Source organism: Camelina sativa, chromosome 17 (genome assembly GCF_030686135.1).
Source record: "Camelina sativa cultivar CO46 ecotype springtype chromosome 17, ASM3068613v1".
NCBI lineage: Eukaryota > Viridiplantae > Streptophyta > Magnoliopsida > Brassicales > Brassicaceae > Camelina > Camelina sativa.
The window spans coordinates 5,436,572-5,456,177 of record NC_141896.1 but is presented as its reverse complement, the minus strand read 5'-3'; the positions used below and the strand labels follow the sequence as shown (position 1 = coordinate 5,456,177).

The window sequence follows — 19,606 nt, the reverse complement described above, 5'->3', positions numbered from 1 at the left end:
AGATCGAGAGTTATACTCATTTATTATAATTTTTTGTTTTTGGGTTGTGAATGGTGAACCACCACGATATTAAGTTCGAGTTAGGTCTTTGGGTTATGAATTTAGATATTTGGGTTGTGGATTTAGGTTTTTGGATTTGAAAGATTTTATTTATTTTTCTTTTGAGGTTTATCTATGTTAAACACTCCATTTTTTGTTGTTGTGAATGTTGGAGGCTTGGAGCACTACGGCATTAAGATCTAGTTAAGAAATTCAATAAACGACAAAAAAGTGTCTCAAATCGATTTTGCGACAATTAATATTCTTTGCATGTGTTCGACTACAAACCCCTTATAGATATAAATAACTATCTAACAAAAAAACCTTATAATCAATGACTATGATCTTTTTAATGTTAATGTCGTTTTGAAAAATTTTACACGACTGAAAAAAGTAATTATATATATAGTGGTAAACTAGATATATCCAAAATTACATTTTAATAGTACTAAACTAAAAAAGTAAATAAATTTAAATAACATTTATTTTCTAAAAACATAGCATCCCCAAATGCATGCAATAAATTAACTACTAGTATGTAGTAGTTATTTTATTTTTGTCATTGAATGTTCATTTGACTATCAAAAACTCATAAATAGTGGTAACTTCAAGTTTTCAAAAAAAATTTTGGTATACTATTTACTTTAAATCTTACAATAACTATTACAGTAGAATTCAATACAGTAGTTGCTGTACTTTTGTTATTAATATTAATTAGTTCTCGAAGTCAATTCTTGAGACTCGGGGAACAGTTGGAACTTTTGGGCTCCTTAACCATGGCAAAGGTAAAGTCTTCGAAACATTAACTTGGGCAAAGTCGTACTCTTTTTTTTTTTTTTTTTTCTTTTGTGTGTTTCTTGGAACAAAACTTCTCAACTTGTTGATTCTTTAAACTCTTTGTTTATCTATATATCTCTTCTATGAAATGATTGTTTCAAAAAAAAAAAACAAAAAAAAACCATAATGGAGGATTAACAAAACCATAATCTTGTAAATATATATTTTTTACTTTTTCTAATAATTATTTTCTAAAACTCACACAATTGATAGAATGTAAAAAAGACAATCTAAGACAAAATCATATTTAAACTATTTATTTATAGAGTAATACTTAACATAAAATGACTCTTCACTGATTTCATAATTTACTTTTTCTTCAAAAATGTTAGTATCTGCACTATTAGTTAAAGACATAAAGTTTAAGTTGCATAGTCATCAAAGTCAAAATAAGAGATTTTATATTCAAAAATAAGTTCAATGAATATCCAACTTAAACATTAAGTTTTTGTGATTTCATCTATTGTAGATAGTGACATTTTGAAAGAGAAAAAACAAAATTTATGAGATCAGTAAAGAGTCGTTTTATGTTTCTTGAAAAATGAAAATTTTAGATATGATTTCGTCTTAGATTGTCTTTTTTTACATTCAATTAATTGTGTGAGTTTTTGAAAATTATGGAGAAAAATAAATAAATTCAATATGATATATTGAATTTTATAACAATGACATACATATATACTACAATTAACACTTCAACTTAATAATAATTGTTTATATCTTTGGAATACTATGTTTATTATTATTTTCATAATTTATTACAAGATTTGTGATGATTGTATTCATTTTGATGGATACATAATTTTTTTTGTAATATATTTTAGTCTTTTAATTGTTGAAATTATGTTATGTTTTTATCATCAAGTTTTTTGTAAAGGTAATTCCCAAAGTCTACAAAAAAAAATTCTTTCAGATATCAAATTAAGTATCTCCTAAGTGCACAACTGCACATGTAAATGACGTTTATACAATTGTAATATGTCATAAATAGTTAAATACTATAAGTCGTTTGGATAGATTTGGAGTGTTCATTGTATCACTCGATTTTAAGTTATCTTAAATGTTTTTGTTTATTTATTTTGGAGGAGGTGATATTATATATCTCAACCTCTTGAGAATTTTTTTTTTTTACTTTTTATAGATCTTAACATATTATTTCCTTAATAGTGGGTTTTATTTTCTTGAGTTTAGAAACTTGTTCGAACACAAACCATAAGAATAATTTAAAATATTTTAGAAGTAAGCCGTTTTTTTGGACGAAGGGAATTCAATTTGGAATTGTTAATTTAAGTTTAGTTTTGAAGAATATTCTGTAGGTCCCTGAAACTGAGGACTTTTGTAATACAAATATGTGGAATCTTGGGATCGAAGACTTTTTGTTTAGCATCTCCTTCACCTCTGGACCTCGTTGGAATCCTATGAAACTATACTTTAGAGATAGATTCTCTCCTCCTAATTTCTTTTGACATGTCAACATTTTATCCTTGTATACACAATATGACATCAGTGAAACCTCATCAAAATCTTGTTTTCTCTCTAAAGCAGTTAAGAAATTAAAGAGACGATAAATTTGAAGCATAATCAATTTTTATCTTACCTTTTGTAATTCTAACTTTCTTACAAGAGTTTTCTTTAAAAGCTTTGATTAGTAACCTAAAATAGAAGTTGTAACATTCATGTTTTTATTGCGTATTCCGCTAAGATACCAAGCAGAATCACATACTAATTCCTTTGAACTTTGTAGGTATTATAAAACTGAATATCTAACCGGTGATTAACTATTGTTGAAATCAGAGTGGTTTTTGTTTACAATGTCACACTATACTTATAATTACAATTGTTGGATTCTTTATTAAAAAAAAACTCCTGACCTGGATGTACGGACGGTACTTGGCGATGGTGAAAAGAGTTTACTTCTATCAAAATGACTTTAGTATTACATCTTGCGTTTGTCAAAAAAAAAAAAAAAAGTATTACATCTTGCATGATTAATGATGTTTCGACTAACTATATTATTACTATTATTTCTCAGCTGCATATTCCAAAAGTCGTCTAAATTATTTTTTAAATCAACTATCTGAATCTCTCGAGGGTATAAAAAACAAGTAATCCAATAAAAATGTAGTTTGTATAACTATTAAAATCATAAGTAAAACCTGGCTGCACGATTGAACCAGCAGAATGAATAAATAAAAATCTATAAGCTCGTAGTATTATTACACTTGACAATGAAGTGATATAGACATGAACCAAACCATAGATCCCCATTGGTCAAATCGAATGTGGACTATTCTTATTCGACATGAATTTATAATTCTTGACCATTATTAGTCTCAGACACTTTCTTCACGACATGTTGTCCTTGTCCTACGAATGGAGCCCCCAACCCAAGGCCGGTTTAGTTATGCATATGAAGAATTTAATATTGCTTTATAAAATTATTGCACAGTTAGATAATAATTACAGAAAGATTTGTGAATTCGACTCACCAACTTTACCTAGAAAACTTGAAAACAATATTTCGCAATCATTCTTAAAGCTTGTGAGACTTTTCAAATTGGATAACCTATACAATCTTCTTAACTTTTTTTTAGGTCACACTATATATATAATATTTTAAATTCAATGTATTAGACAATTTGGAATACATAAAATTGAATATACATTTTTTTAATTAATGGAATGTTGATGAGGTTGATCAGGTTCAAATTATAAGTTTGATGACAAATATAGAAACAATACATCTATGTGGAAAAGAATCAGAATCACATTTTCGTTGATTAACAGAGAAAAAATAAAAAACCATACAAGAATTGACAAAGAAAGAGGTCGAAAGATTGTTCTCGTTTGTGAGAACCGAAATCAACTCTCTCTATCCGAAGTGATTTTGAATACGGAGGAGCCTATCGCCGTTGGAGATTCCGAACTGAATGGAGAGTGTTTTGAATATTTGTATTGTATTGCTTGTTTCAGAAAATTTGTTCGATCCCTTACAAAAGACTCCCCCCTTACATATTTATACCGACCAATTTATTACCTAATTAATGCATAATTAATGGGGCACGATTTGCGTATCCTAATTAATCCTCTTGAATGCGGGAATCTTTGACCAAGCCCGAGCTGCGAGCTGACCAACACGAAGCATCTCCGCGCTCTCTTCCTTTCTCCGGGCCTTATGGACCGATCAGTAATACGCTCTTGGCCTATTAGACGCGCCCGGCCTAGGCCCTTTGCCTATTGCCCGAGATGACAGATCGTAGGTACAACATCGTTGACTTAATTAAGATTACGCGGACTGAACTACAATTTGATAGAAGAAAAGAAAGCTCCAAAAGGTAAGAGTGGCTTAGTTGGAGAAAGAGTTGTCCTTGTCTCGAGTCTCGACGACCCTTCTCCGGTTCTCCCACTCTTTAATAGCTTGGTTTGTCTAATAATGTGAGAGTGTAATGCATCCAACTCAATATCATCATTAATCTCGTCATATAGTACTGAGAAATTGACCATGTCCATATGATTATTGGATGACAAAATGTCAATAGGCTTGGTGAAAGGATGGCTTCCGAAGTAAGTAACACGTCTCAATATGTATTGTACTTGCTCTCTTCTGGCATTTGATTGGCTTGTTAGTTTGTTATTAGCTTACCAGCAATCTTAGTTCGGGTACTACTGAATGGGCCATTAGAGAATACAATGGTTTCCTAATGGGCCTTTAACAGCCTGCCACAGTGTTCTCAAAAATATAATTGGGCAATTTTGGCTAAGTGCCTGTCAACACTGTAGCGTAGATGTTACTTGTGTTTAGTTTAGACTTAGTTAATGAATGTTTTGTGACACTAACTCGTTCTAAAACCTGTAATTGTAGTAGAATTGGCTATTGTAGTACACAAGTACTTGGTTGGATTGTCGGATGACAATCCTAATATCCTACTCTTTAATAGTCTAACATGCAACTAATCTTGAAAGCATTAATCTCATCGATTCTGAATGCATTTTGTGGATAAATATTAATTAACATTATTAGCAGTTTTATACAAATATTTAATGTAACGTATTGTTTTCTTTTCTTTTCCGACCTTTTTTTGATTTTAACTGATATATCGAACCGAACCGAACCGAGGGAGAAAAAGAGAAGAAGTAACTCTGATTGGATTCTTAAAAAAAAAAGAATTAAATTGTCTTTAATTTTTTTCCTTTTTAATTTTACTTTTTTTTTTTTTTTTTTTTCTCAAAACATAAAAATAAAAAATTATTCCGAAGAGTCATCTCAAGAGTGGAAGAAGAAGAAGGGAGACGAGACGAGACGAGAGAGAGTGGAATGCAAAAAAAAAGAGAGAATTGAATGGAGTTACAGAGGAAAGTAGCAGAAGCAATACATGTATTGAATCACGATCCTGAATCATCCAACAGAGTTGCCGCTAATCAATGGCTTGTTCAATTCCAGCTCACTCCCGCTGCTTGGGATGTCTCCACTTCTCTCCTCACTTCCCCTATTGTTTCTCTTTTCGACCTCCAATTCTTCGCCGCCCAAATTCTCCGTCGAAAGGTTCAAACTTTTTCCCATCCATCCTCAGATTCAAAAAAACCCTTCTTTTATGTTTTTGTTTTAACCCCTCTCTCTCTCTTTTTATGTGTGTGTTTGGGTTTTCAGATTCAGAACGAAGCCTCGAATCTTCAATCAACTGCTAAAGATGCTCTTCTCAATGCCCTTCTTCTTGCTGCTAAGATATACAGCTCCGGTGTTCCTCAGGTTTGTACCCTTCTTTTTGTTTGTGTGTGTTTGCTCCGGCGATGGGAATGAAACAATTGGAATTGTGGGGTGGAATTGCAGTTATTGACGCAGATATGTTTAGCTCTCTCGGCGCTTCTTCTTCACGCGGATCCTTATTCAAAGCCCTTTGATAAGTTAATGTTCGCACTTCAGACTCTTCAAGCTCATGATGATGGTAATGTCGTCTTGCTTGAGCTTCTCACTGTCTTACCTGAAGAGATATCTGACACTCGCCATTTCTCTCATCAATCTGATCTTCGTCAGGAGGTTCGTTGTTCCTTCTCCTTTCTTTTCGCAAAAGTTTGTGTTTTTTATCCTTGTTTTACTTAACCTCGCTTCTTTTTTTCGCTATGTAACAGCTTCTCTCGCATACTTCCATGGTTCTTGATTTCTTACTCCAGCAGTCTGAGAAGCAATTCACTTCCCCTCATTATCCGCATGACAACAACCGTAAAATACTTCGTTGCTTACTGAGTTGGGTATGTTGTTTTCTTTTTTCATGTAGACCTCGTGTTGTAATAGGTTTTCACTGGATTTCATGTTGATGTCTTTACTCATTTCGTTAGGTCCGTGCTGGATGTTTCTCTGAGATTCCACAAGGCGCAGTGCCTTCACATCCCCTTCTTAACTATGTATTCAATGCCCTGCAGGTGACTTTTCTTTGTGGTGTAGTTAGTTTAAATTACTCACTTTTCTACAAACTGCCTTTTGGATTCTTATTTCTCTGTGTTCCATAGGGTACTACTTTTGATCTCGCCATTGAGGTGCTTGTTGAACTTGTTACTCGGCATGAGGTATGTTTGAACTACATTATATTGACATTTTTTATTTGTATATTCTGCTCTGGTTTGTTCATACTTTATGGCTATCTGTTGCATAAGGTTTAGTATCAATGTATTGACTTATAGTGTAATAGCAAAAGCTTACATAATATTTTAATAGTTCAATAGCAAAAGTGTATGTGTCTGGATTTTCTTAGCTTTGACTTGTTTTCTTCTTGCAGGATCTTCCTCAGGTTTTATTGTACAAAGTACAGTTTCTCAGAGATACACTTCTAAAACCAGCTCTTATAAATGCTGATCTGAAAGTTGTCTCTGGCCTGGCATGCTTGATGTCTGAAATCGGACAAGCTGTGAGTTCGAGTTCCATTTTATCTCCTCATGAGTGTTATATATTGTTGTGACGTTATTACTATTTACTTAACTTTATTTTCTGCTTTTTTCGAGGCTCACGTCGGTTTGCAATATGTTTCAGGCACCTTGTTTGATAGTTGAAGCAAGTTCTGAAGCACTTATTCTGACTGATGCGATTTTGAGGTGAGTAGTAGGTCTTCATTGCTTGTTTGCGTGCGTATTTAGTTATCTTTTCCACGTTACTCTTCTTTACTGTCCATCAATTATATTTTCAGCTGCGTGTCATTTCCAAGTGAAGACTGGGAGATTGCAGACTCAACTGTACAGTTTTGGTATTATTTTGGTCTTATTAAGCTTCTTTACAACCATATGGCTGTTCTTTGCTCTCAGACTTGTTTTTTTTTTTCGTAGGTCAACTTTTGCAACATATATACTTAGCCTAGGTGGAAACAGACAGAATGACAGAAATCGTGTGAAAGATATATTTCTACCAGTTTTCTCAGCTTTAGTTGATGCTCTTGTGCTCCGCGCTCAGGTTACATCTTGGCAACTTTCTTTAGTTCAGTTTTCATATATCTAATAGCACTATCATATCAGTTGTAGCACCAGAATACCTTGAAAGAACAAATTATAATGTACGTTTCTGTTAACTTAGAATTCTCTCCTTAATATTATATTCTTCATGGTTAAGTTTGGTCAACTATTAAGGTTTTGGTGGAAGCTATTTTTCAAATTTAGTTCACAGTTTTGAAACTTTTAGGCTTGTCATTCACAGTTTCATGCATCTCCGTCTTACCTTTCATCTTTTTACCAAATTTTATTCACTGTATCAAGCTTTGTCATTTCCTAAATGTTCATAAGTCCACGAATTGTTGCACATGTGCTTGTTTTATTGTACTAATGGTGTTTTTTTTTATTGCGATTCTAAACTTCCTAGCAATTTATCTTCAGGTTGATGAGTTTACCTCTAGTGACGAGGGTCCCGGACTTGACCTTCCCGATGGCCTTTTGCATTTTAGAAATAACCTTCTTGAGCTCTTGGTTGATATTTGTCAGCTACTCCATCCTACAACATTTGTGAGTAAGGTGTGCTCTCAATTCACAATTCAAATTCAGTATTCGCTACACAACTAATTTGTATTATGCTGTGGCCTGTGGGTTTGTGAAAGAGGAATGCTTACCGTAAATTTTAATGTTTTTGGACTCTGTCACTTTGAACACAGCTTCTTTGTTCAACTATTTTTAACCTTTTCCTGCTGATATACCTGTAGTTATTTTTTGGTGGTCTGCCTTCTTCAAATGTTTCGATGCCCTTGAGGGAGGTTGAGGCGAAATTGTTTGCTCTTAATGCGGTGAGCAACCGTGACCTCTTTTCTTTAAATCATATTGTTTCATATGAAGTTTCTGGTTTCAAAACAGCCCAGAGAGGGGTGGGGTAACATTGTATGGGTTCTCTACTGTTAATTATCCATCTCTCCATTTGTTTTTCTTTTTTTGGGAGATTGGTGATGTTAGCTTTAATCTTGGCAGTTTTCAGGAGTTGCATTTTCTATTGTCAATCCCTGTCTTTTACTAAAGGATTCTATTGTTTCAGGTTTCTGAATTTATCTTGCAAGAGGGAGAGGCTTTTGATTTTTCACTGATCATGCAATTGGTTTCTGCATTCTCCGCTAGGCCATCTAGTGAGCTCAAGGGGTTTATATGTGTTGTATGTCAGTTCATACCCTTGCCTTACTAACAATTTTCTTGTACTGTTAATGCAATCAACATTTGACAATAATCATCTTTTAGGTATACAGATCACTGGCAGATGTTGTTGGCTCTTATTCAAGATGGATCTCTGTTTTTCCAAGTAACGCCAGACCCTTGCTGTAAGTATACTTTCTTTAATGACCGTTAAATAACATATTTGTCATAGGAGCTTCAAACTGTCTATTTATTTTTTCTTTGTTTTCTGATTGGTACTTTTCAGTCTTGTAGAAGGTGTATGTTTATATCTTATAACCTCAATATGTCTGATAATCTAATGGTCTTTCTACTTTTAGATTATTTCTTGCAGGAGGAATTTCTGAACCTATTTGTTCACATGCTTGTGCTTCTGCTCTGCGTAAAATTTGCGAAGATGCTCCAGCTGTAATCCAGGAAACATCAAATTTGGATATCTTAATGAGGATAGGAGAGGTATCAGCATCATCTGACCATTTCGTTAACTGTTAAAACATACTCAAATTACACTGATATTATATTGCGTCTCCTGAATTGTTTTATTTTTACCTTTCTTAGTGTTTGGAGCAGTGGAATTTGGCCTTGGAAGATGAGGAAGAAGTCATTACCGCTATCACTGTCATCCTTGGCTCTGTTTCTAACAAAGAACTACAAAATAAATTATTAACTCAATTGCTTTCGTCAAGTTATGAAGTTCTTTCAAAACTAGTAAGTAATTATATTGTTTAGTTAGAAAGAGATATACTTCAAGGCTCTTCTTATCTTTCTTGTTCCTGAACCAGTAGCTCGTTTTTTTTGCTCTCTATTAATGGAAAAAGAATCAGCTAATTGTCCATATCTCTGAGGCCACTTTTCAACATTTTACTCTTAAATGTGACTAGAAGAACACTAAGTAGATAGAAGTGCTATCTGGAAAATTATCCTTTCTTTTCTCTTTCATTTTCTATTGTTTCCGTGCTTTTCCAATCTAATGCCTTCCCCAATGATATGATAGATGATGCTTTTCTATCCTTTGTGGTTTTAGGTAGATGAAGACGTTGAGTCTTCTGGTAGACAGAGTCCAGCCACTTACACGCGCATGCTGAGCTCTGTGACAAGAGGTCTTTACAGGTCTGCTTCTGTGACTGCTGTATTTACGATCTAGCTTACTTGTGGCGTAATCTAGAAGTTTTTGGTGACCTGTTTGCGGTGTCGAGACTTCAAGTTATCTATGAAAAGATTGTTACAGTTTTACGTTACATATATTTTCCTGATCATCTGCGTTAGATAAATTTGGTAACTCTGAACAAAGTATCCATGATCTTTAGTAGCTTGCACTCTGGTATTTTGTTTTATATGGTGTACAAAACTTTGGTAAGTATATTATATTGATTAGTTTGCTCTTCACCTGTTTCGTGATTCAGGATTGGAACTGTATTCAGTCACCTTGCGACGTCTCTGTCATCTGTCCCTGTGGCAGATGGTCCAATCCTTTCTTTGTTGACCGTTTTCTGGCCCATTTTGGAGAAGCTATTTAGGTCTGAACACATGGAGAGTGGTAGTTTAGCTGCAGCAGCATGTCGTGCTCTTTCAGTGGCAGTTCAGTCGTCAGGTTTCAAACTTCTCATCTCTCTATTCTTTGACGCTACATTCATCTTGGCATGCCTTTATAGCCTGGAACAATTCGTTATTCCATGGCGTCCTTTATACTAGTACTTCTCAGAATATCTACCAATTGTTTCTTGCTTTCATACCCTAAGAGTCTGACTATGCATATGATTTTGGGACCACTATGGCTCCAAATCAAGCCATTTCGATATTTTCATTTTCATTAGCAGGTTTCACTGACATTTTAACCCTTAGTATTTGCATTATTTACAGGTGAGCACTTTATGCTGCTACTACCTAGTGTACTGGACTGTCTATCGAGAAACTTTCTGTCATTTCAAAGCCAAGAATGTTACATAAGAACAGGTGAGGGTTTTTTGAAGGAGAAAAATTTCTTAAGAGGCTAGCTTTAATCTTTAGTAACGGCTGTTATTGGCTAGCTTAAATAAACTATACCCTAGGTTAATTAGTTGATCAGCCAGTTCTCTAAAGTATGCCTTTTCCCGAAATTTTTATCAGCCTGTGTAATCGCCGAAGAATTTTGTCATAAGGAGGAATATGGGTCCTTGTTTATCACTACATTTGAGAGATTTACACAAGCATCATCATTGATGGGCATAAATTCATCATATATATGCGACCAAGAACCCGATTTGGTGGAAGCATATGTGAATTTCGCATCGGCATTGATCCGCGGTTGTCATAAGGTTTTGCAACCACTCTTTTGCTCGTTGAAGTATATAACTTTCAGTTCATATTTTTTTAAAAGGAGTCTTGGGGTGAAGGTTTGATTCTATTGCTTTTTATGACACAGGAGTTGTTGGGTACTTCTGGAACACTACTTGAGATTTCTTTCCACAAAGCGGCTATTTGTTGTACAGCTATGCACCGAGGCGCTGCTTTAGCTGCAATGTCATACTTATCAGGTAAGTTCGCAGTTGTTTACTATTGGCATGAACTTGTGGTCGTAAGCATACTGCTTACACTATGTTTTTTGAATTCTATAGGTTTCTTGGAGGTTTCGCTTTCATCCATGATCGAAACTGTGAATTGCATATCTGAAGGATCATTCAGCGTGGTCTCTGTCCAGGTTGTATCTCACTGCGGAGAAGGACTTTTGTCTAATTTGGTCTATGCTCTACTTGGAGTTGCAGCTATGTCAAGGGTAAATATTTTGTGTATAATAGCAAAAGCAGTGATGGATCGGGATCTTTGATTGACCTTTTTGGTTCTGTTTTTGTTATAGGTCCAAAAGTGTTCGACGATACTGCAACAGTTAGCTGCAATCTGCAGTTTATGTGAGAGGACATCATGGAAAGGAATGCTGTGTTGGAAATCTCTTCAAGGATGGCTAAACTCTGCGGTATCTCTCTCTACCTCTCTCGTGACCACATTAAGACCGAACCCCACCTCTGTTTTGTTTGGTCTGATGACTTTTTTTTTTGTTGTATTCAGGTTTGGGCACTCCCGAGTGAGTATCTAAAGCAAGGAGAAGCAGAGAACATAGTGAGGGAATGGTCAGAAGCTCTGGGGGGAGCAGGGATTGATTACCTTGAGAACAAAAGCTGCAATTTTGGAAACAATAACAGTCAAGTAGGAGGACATATGCAAGGGAAACATGGTCGAGCATTGAAGCGATTAGTGAGAGATTTTGCTGATTCTCATCGAAACGATCCGAATCTAAACATCATTTGAATCAATAATCTTCATTTTATTGTGTTGCCTTAATAATGAGGGCAATGCATCTTCTTCTTCATTTCTCTGGCAATGCTCTGATTCTACTGTACAGGAGGGTAAGAAACCTCATGAAGAATCGTTAGCCATCTCTTTTAGATTCATCTGACGAGAAGAATAATAATTAATATATACATCCCAATGGTTAACATTTTTTATTCATTTACATTGATGCAAACCAAAAACGGCACGCAGTCTTTAGTAATGTAGTCTATCGCGTCGGTTTCACCTTTCACGTAACTGGGCCTTTTTGAGTTGAGATAAAGCCCATCAGCTCATCTCGGTTTTAAAACGGAAATTTAATCCGGTTATCTTATGGTTAGCACGTGAGTTTCACGTGATTGGTTTGGTGGGGGGGTTAGAATCTGGGAAAACCCTAGTCGAACTTGAATCAATAATTCTGGGAGGAGAGAAGCCGCCGGAGGAGAGAGAAAAAGGTACGTGCTTGTGTGCGTGTGCTGCGATTTCGATCTATCTGCTTAATCGATTCTGTTCGTTGTTATCGTTTTGAGAAAAGTTTTGATCTTTACTTCAGTTGAAACCTCAATTCGATTTCTTAGTGTTGTTCAAAGTACTTATCAAACTTGCTTTGATTTTGATTCTTTTGTGCAGTTTGGGGTCTGCTTTTGATTTCTCCTTCTCCATCTTCGACCTCGAGAGAAGCAACAAAAAAATGGCAGAAGAATCGGATACGAACATTGAGATCTGGAAGATTAAGAAACTAATCAAGGGACTTGAGTCAGCAAGAGGTAATGGAACGAGTATGATCTCTCTTATCATGCCTCCTCGTGATCAGGTATCTCGTGTTACCAAGATGCTTGGTGATGAATATGGAACTGCTTCAAACATTAAGAGTCGTGTGAATCGTCAATCTGTTTTGTCTGCCATCACTTCTGCTCAACAAAGGTTGAAGCTTTACAACAGGGTTCCTACTAATGGTCTTGTTCTCTACACCGGAACCATTGTTAATGATGATGGTAAAGAGAAGAAAGTGACTTTTGATTTCGAGCCCTTTAGGCCAATTAACGCTTCCTTGTACCTTTGTGACAATAAGTTCCATACCGAGGCATTGAATGAGCTTCTAGAGTCTGATGACAAGTTTGGTTTCATCGTTATGGATGGAAATGGGACGCTGTTTGGTACGTTGAGTGGGAATACTAGAGAGGTTCTTCACAAGTTTACTGTTGATCTCCCGAAGAAGCACGGAAGAGGAGGACAATCTGCGCTTCGTTTTGCTAGGCTTAGGATGGAGAAGAGACACAACTATGTTAGGAAAACCGCTGAGCTTGCTACACAGTTTTACATCAATCCAGCTACAAGTCAGCCTAATGTCTCTGGTTTGATCCTTGCTGGTTCTGCTGATTTCAAAACCGAGCTCAGTCAGTCAGAGTTGTTTGATCCTCGTCTCCAAGCTAAGATATTGAATGTTGTTGATGTTTCTTACGGAGGTGAGAACGGTTTCAACCAAGCCATTGAGCTGTCTGCTGAGATTCTATCCAATGTGAAGTTCATACAGGAAAAGAAACTGATTGGAAAGTACTTTGAGGAGATAAGTCAAGATACCGGGAAATATGTTTTCGGTGTGGAGGATACTCTAAAGGCTCTAGAAATGGGTGCTATCGAAACCCTGATCGTGTGGGAGAATCTGGACATAAACAGGTACGAGCTAAAAAACAGCACGACAGGAGAAATGGTGGTGAAACACTTAGGGAAAGATCAAGAGTCTGATACAAGCAACTTCCATGATTCAGAGACCAACGCAGAGCTAGAAGTCCAGGAGAAGATGCCTCTACTCGAATGGTTTGCAAACGAGTACAAACGTTTCGGCTGCACTCTTGAGTTTGTGACAAACAAATCCCAAGAAGGGTCACAGTTTTGCAGAGGGTTTGGTGGGATTGGTGGTATGTTGCGTTACCAGCTTGACATGAGGACATTTGATGAGTTATCGGATACTGAAGTTTATGAAGATTCTGATTAAAGTGGGACAGCTTTTGGTGATGGTCTCGATACAGTGAGGGAAAATGTGGCATAAAGATGGTCTTTATCATGAAAAGATATTTAAGTTTTCTTCTATAGAACATTGAGAATCTTGTCTCTTTCTTAAAGCTTTTTTCTTCTCCGACAGTTGAATCTTTTGTTCTGTTCTTCGTTAGACAATTTTTGTGTTGTAATTTTTGAGGATTCTAAACATGTCTTTGTTAGTTTGTCGTTGTTAGCTTCTGTTTTCTTTTGTCCTAGAAACTTGATGAAGACAGAGATAACGATATAAGCTTACTCTGCTTCCTTAAACGGTGTCGTTTTACAAAATATATGAATTAAATAAAAAAACTGGAATTTAATTCAGTGTGAGTGATAGAGGCGGAAGAAGCGGAGGCGATTTCTAGGGTTTCTGGTCGGAATCTCGATTTTGACGATGGGAACGAGCAGCGATCCGATCCAAGATGGATCCGATGAGCAACAAAAACGTTCAGAGATCTACACATACGAAGCGCCATGGCACATCTACGCAATGAATTGGAGCGTTCGTCGCGATAAGAAGTACCGTCTCGCCATCACCAGCTTGCTCGAGCAGTACCCGAACCGAGTCGAGATTGTACAGCTCGATGAATCCAACGGCGAGATCCGTTCCGATCCTAATCTCTCCTTCGAGCATCCTTACCCACCGACCAAAACCATCTTCATCCCTGACAAGGAATGTCAAAGACCTGATCTTCTCGCTACTTCTAGTGACTTCCTTCGTCTTTGGCGAATCGCTGATGATCATTCCCGCGTTGAGCTCAAATCATGTCTCAATAGCAACAAGAACAGTGATTTTTGTGGTCCTCTTACTTCATTTGACTGGAACGAAGCTGAGCCGCGTCGAATTGGGACTTCTAGTACTGATACGACTTGCACTATTTGGGACATTGAGCGTGAAGCTGTTGACACTCAGCTTATTGCACATGATAAAGAAGTGTTTGATATTGCTTGGGGTGGTGTTGGTGTTTTCGCCTCTGTCTCAGCTGATGGCTCTGTTAGGGTGTTTGATCTTCGTGATAAGGAACATTCGACTATTATCTATGAGAGCTCTGAGCCAGATACTCCTTTGGTGCGTCTGGGTTGGAACAAGCAGGATCCTAGGTATATGGCTACTATTATCATGGATAGTGCTAAGGTTGTGGTGTTGGACATTCGTTTTCCTGCTCTTCCTGTGGTGGAGCTTCAACGACATCAGTCTAGTGTCAATGCCATTGCTTGGGCGCCTCATAGCTCTTGTCACATTTGTACCGCAGGAGATGATTCTCAAGCTTTGATTTGGGATATTTCATCCATGGGACAGCATGTTGAAGGTGGTCTTGATCCTATTCTTGCTTACACAGCTGGTGCTGAGATTGAGCAGCTGCAATGGTCGTCTTCTCAGCCTGATTGGGTCGCCATTGCTTTCTCCACCAAGCTGCAAATTCTCAGGGTTTGATCTTTTTAAAAGAATTTATCATCTCTTGTCAGATTAGGTTACCCTTCTTACTATCCTCAAGATGTAAAGACTGTTTATCAATGGCATTAATGAATCTGCTTGATCTTGTTGGTATCCTCAAATTGCAAAGCTTGAACTGACTCTTGTTGATGTATGATTGATAAGAAAGAATGATTCTTTGATCTCGAACTTTGCTTCATCGCTTTTTCTTTCTTAGCACAATCGTTACAGTCTGATGACTTATCGGTGAGTGCGTAATCAGGTTAACTAGGTTTAGTTTTGTATTTGATTAGAGTAATGGACAACTAGAGTTAAATTACACATCTCTGTTCCTATTGCACGTCTTGGACTAGCTTTATATAAAGTGAATGCGCAATGGAGAACAAGTCGCTAAATAGACCTGCAAGTAGGCACTTATTTTTTCTCAGTCCTTTTAAGAGTTTTGGATGATATGGCTCAGCCGTGGAAAAATGGTCTTAGTTGACAACCGTCAGTACTTTAGTTCAACTAAGGTTTGTTCTTCTAAAGATTGGTACTTTGTTAAGTGTAAAACATTAACCTCAGTTCCAGTGTTGTGATCGTTTATTTCTGACTCTTTGCTACCAAGTTGTCCCTACAGATTACATCATTGTATTTTTCTATACATCATTGTATTAAAGATCCATACTGGTGGTAATCGGTGAATGCAATGCTTAAATTTGGGAGGGAGGGAGGGATTCAATGGTGGTTTCTTTCTCCTGATATTTCGGAGTATTCATTAGCAGTGACTTAAACCGAGTTTATGTATTATGTTATAATGATCTGTTTCTGGTATTAATATAAAAATGGTGACACACCTTTCTTTGAGATTACAAAGAAGGTATATAATCTTGTAAAAGGCTTCAGACTATATAAAGAATTGTATTTTTTTGTTTATATTCACTCGTTGTTAACGTGTCTGTGATTTTCATCTGCAGCAAAGAGATGTCAGAGAAAATCTTGTTTGACTTTTCAATGGTCCTAACAAGGAATGTCGAGTCACTGATCAAATGCTGTGCAAATGTGACCACATGATGGAGAAGCCCATCCACTTGTGAAGCCCAAGTGAGAAGCAAAGATGTGTGAACGAACCACAACCATACAAGTGTATGACAAAAGCTATCCAGAATCTCATCTTCTTTGCCTCCAACTCAGCAATTCTATTTTTCTATATTACCCACCACTCACTGCTTCAACATTACTTTCTGACTCTTCTGCTACATTATACACAGCTTCTCTACGGTAGCCATGGCTTCGGCTACTTTCTCTGTGGCCAAACCATCCCTTCAGGTTTTATTTCATTTTCCTTCCTCATTATCTGCCCTTGACAAGTTTTATCATCATCTAATACTCTCATGTTTTGCAATTCAGGGTTTCTCTGAGTTCTCAGGACTTCGAAACTCCTCTGCTCTTCCCTTTGCCAAGAAATCTTCTTCCGATGAGTTTGTTTCTTTCGTCAGTTTCCAGACTTCTGCAGTGAGTTCCTTTCTTTCTCCATTCCTCTCTACTGCTTCTCTGTAATATACCTGATGGTGCAATCTTGTAAACTCGAGAGGTGTTTCTTGTTATTAAAGCCTTCACCATTGTAGATCTGTCCGTCTTTGTACAAGCCTGCATGCCATGATCAGCCATGGCTGCGTCTTTCTTTGAGGTTTTGTAAACCATGTACGTCTTGTTTTGTTTCTGTATTGTGTAGATGGGAAGCAATGGTGGATACAGGAAAGGGGTGACCGAGGCCAAGATAAAGGTAGCCATCAATGGTTTCGGTAGGATTGGTAGGAACTTCTTGAGGTGTTGGCATGGTCGTAAGGACTCTCCTCTTGATGTTGTTGTCATTAACGACACTGGTGGTGTCAAACAAGCATCGCATCTCCTCAAATACGACTCAACTCTTGGAATCTTTGACGCTGATGTCAAACCTTCAGGAGATGCTGCTCTCTCTGTTGATGGAAAGATCATTCAGATTGTATCTGATCGTAACCCATCTAACCTCCCCTGGGGGTAAGTTAACAAAACCACTTCCCATATCTTACAAATTCATCAACCCGGCTAGATCTATATTGAATGTTAATCGAAAATTTGGTTATGATTGTTAGGGAACTAGGCATTGACTTGGTCATAGAAGGAACCGGAGTGTTTGTTGACAGAGATGGTGCTGGAAAGCACATTCAGGCTGGAGCCAAGAAGGTTCTAATCACTGCACCTGGAAAAGGTGATATCCCAACTTATGTCGTTGGTGTCAATGCTGAACTTTACAGCCATGAGGATACAATCATCAGCAATGCGTCTTGTACTACAAACTGTCTCGCTCCATTCGTCAAGGTTCTTGACCAGAAGTTCGGTAAGCATCTTGTAACAAGGAAAAGGATTACAAGAATGTTGAACTGTTATGTTGTGTAAAAAGCTGAGCAATTTTGTGTTGTGTTAAACTTGGTAGGGATCATAAAAGGTACAATGACAACTACTCACTCATACACTGGCGACCAAAGGTTGTTAGATGCTAGCCACCGTGATCTAAGGAGAGCAAGAGCAGCAGCTTTGAACATTGTTCCAACATCAACAGGAGCAGCCAAAGCCGTGGCTCTTGTGCTCCCTAACCTCAAAGGAAAGCTCAACGGAATCGCATTGCGTGTGCCAACTCCAAATGTCTCAGTGGTTGACTTAGTCGTGCAGGTCTCCAAGAAGACTTTTGCTGAAGAAGTCAATGCTGCTTTCAGAGATGCAGCTGAGAAAGAGCTCAAAGGTATCCTCGACGTCTGTGATGAGCCTCTTGTCTCTGTTGACTTCAGGTGCTCTGATGTATCCTCCACTATTGATTCTTCTCTTACAATGGTTATGGGAGATGATATGGTTAAAGTGATTGCTTGGTATGATAATGAATGGGGTTACTCGCAGAGAGTCGTTGATTTGGCTGACATTGTTGCCAATAACTGGAAGTGAAGACTCAACTTTTAATGTCTGCTCCATTATTTTTTTACTGTTATATAATTCGGAATCTATAATTGTAGTTCCTGAGTTTATTATGCATTTGTGCTCTATCATTGATAGTAATAAACTTGATTCAAACTTGTTACATCCTCTGCTTAATTCATAACTCTGGTTTGGGAATGCATTTGACAATAAAGAAAGATACAATACTTGTTATGTTACATAACAGGAGGATTGTGGTATTGAAACTGCTTATACAGCTCACAAGAGAAGCAAAAGAGTCAACAGTGCAAAAGATTGAAAGGTGGTATAGCCGATTCGGATCAGATGAAAGAAGAAGAAGATCCAAACATCTGATTAGGATCTTCATTGACATCTTTGAGAAAACTCTCAACATAAGTTGCGGTGTAGTCATACTCAAAGCAATGCGAATCATTGCTGAGAACCGAACCAATCTTCATCTGTTCTGCATCGCTCTGTTCACCGGTGTTGTCCTGGTAACCAAACAGACTGCTTGACATATCACTGGGAAAAGAAGGTAGGCAAATCTCTTTGCTTTGACCAACATGATCATCATCATAACAATGTGGGAAACTGTTAGTGAGATTAGCCAAAACCTGTTGTTCTTGCAAACAAGAAGAGATAGGAGCATCACAAAAACGGTGGTTTTCTGGTGGCTGATCTTGAAGAAAACTGAGACTAGAAGATTCCAAACTCATTTCAGGTCCCAAAGACACAATGGTGGGATTAACAGAACCTTTGTCTGATGATGACTGTAACAACTGCTGTGGTTGTGTTTGTGAAGAGATGTTTTCAGTGTAGAAGAAGTTGGTTTTAGCTAAAGAGCCACTGATGGATCGAGCAGCAACATCATATGCCAAAGCAGCTTCTTCGGCTGTATCAAATGTTCCAAGCCAATGTCTTTCTTTTGTAGTAGGGTTTCTGATTTCAGCTGCATACCTTCCCCATGGACGTCTCCTCACTCCAAGGTACTTCCCTTCTTGTGACTTCTTCTCTTGTTTGCTTTTGCTCTTGTTTCTTGATTTCAACATGTTCACAATATTCAGAGATCAATGCTTCTCTCTCTCTAAGTCTCTTTAAGGGTCCTTTAGGCTGCTCTTTATAAATTAAACACGGAGAAAGAAGAGCAAAAGAGTGTGTGAACTTGGTTGATGCCTTTTTGGTTTTGGGCATTAAATTAAAAGGAATTAGTTGGGAGTTAAAAAATTTAACTCCAAAGTCTTACTTGTCCTTCGTAAACCGTGTCAGTAGAAACAAGAAAGTGACTCATATTTTCTCCATTGTTTGTCCTTTTGCTTAGTATTTTCCACACTTTAGCTATATGGTCTCTGAGATTAGTCATCTTGTGTCATTACATTACAT

The 19,606-nt window shown here is 37.0% G+C and overlaps 4 protein-coding genes and 1 pseudogene across 12 annotated transcripts; 4 read left to right on the top strand and 1 right to left on the bottom strand.

Annotated features, from left to right (window-relative positions):
- Positions 1-4,990: 4,990 nt before the first annotated feature.
- LOC104755570 (transportin MOS14) lies at positions 4,991-11,985 on the top strand. 8 transcript variants are annotated; one of them, XM_010477971.3, is made up of 24 exons: positions 4,991-5,419; positions 5,525-5,623; positions 5,705-5,911; positions 6,004-6,123; positions 6,211-6,294; positions 6,382-6,438; positions 6,648-6,776; positions 6,899-6,960; positions 7,053-7,109; positions 7,189-7,312; positions 7,729-7,863; positions 8,049-8,129; positions 8,372-8,485; positions 8,569-8,648; positions 8,823-8,958; positions 9,061-9,210; positions 9,527-9,612; positions 9,906-10,093; positions 10,363-10,455; positions 10,609-10,796; positions 10,904-11,015; positions 11,097-11,254; positions 11,336-11,452; positions 11,545-11,985. In XM_010477971.3, the coding sequence occupies exons 1-24, from the start codon at positions 5,216-5,218 to the stop codon at positions 11,782-11,784; spliced, it is 3,021 nt and encodes a 1,006-aa protein (XP_010476273.2). In that variant the 5' UTR covers positions 4,991-5,215; the 3' UTR covers positions 11,785-11,985. The 8 variants fall into 8 exon arrangements, 2 of the variants coding, with proteins under 2 accessions (XP_010476273.2, XP_010476274.2); XM_010477972.3 differs by having other exon boundaries at positions 5,025-5,419; positions 7,729-7,854; XR_015586768.1 differs by having other exon boundaries at positions 5,051-5,419; positions 8,372-8,489; positions 8,577-8,648.
- Positions 11,986-12,135: 150 nt separating this feature from the next.
- On the top strand, positions 12,136-14,024 carry LOC104755569 (eukaryotic peptide chain release factor subunit 1-2). Its single transcript, XM_010477970.2, has 2 exons — positions 12,136-12,260; positions 12,436-14,024. Exon 2 carries the CDS (start codon positions 12,497-12,499, stop codon positions 13,799-13,801), a length of 1,305 nt encoding a protein of 434 aa, XP_010476272.1. The 5' UTR covers positions 12,136-12,260; positions 12,436-12,496; the 3' UTR covers positions 13,802-14,024.
- A 212-nt stretch (positions 14,025-14,236) lies between these two features.
- LOC104739948 (WD repeat-containing protein LWD1) lies at positions 14,237-15,391 on the top strand. Its single transcript, XM_010460428.3, has one exon. The coding sequence runs from the start codon at positions 14,237-14,239 to the stop codon at positions 15,275-15,277; it is 1,041 nt and encodes a 346-aa protein (XP_010458730.2). The 3' UTR covers positions 15,278-15,391.
- A 986-nt stretch (positions 15,392-16,377) lies between these two features.
- LOC104755567 (glyceraldehyde-3-phosphate dehydrogenase GAPA2, chloroplastic) lies at positions 16,378-18,368 on the top strand. Its single transcript, XM_010477967.3, has 5 exons — positions 16,378-16,585; positions 16,667-16,771; positions 16,992-17,296; positions 17,392-17,636; positions 17,733-18,368. Exons 1-5 carry the CDS (start codon positions 16,544-16,546, stop codon positions 18,233-18,235), a joined length of 1,200 nt encoding a protein of 399 aa, XP_010476269.1. The 5' UTR covers positions 16,378-16,543; the 3' UTR covers positions 18,236-18,368.
- Positions 18,312-19,275, bottom strand: LOC104755566 (ethylene-responsive transcription factor ERF088 pseudogene; annotated as a pseudogene). Its single transcript, XR_015586779.1, has one exon. The product of XR_015586779.1 is annotated as an ethylene-responsive transcription factor ERF088 pseudogene (transcript).
- Between the last annotated feature and the right edge of the window lie 331 nt (positions 19,276-19,606).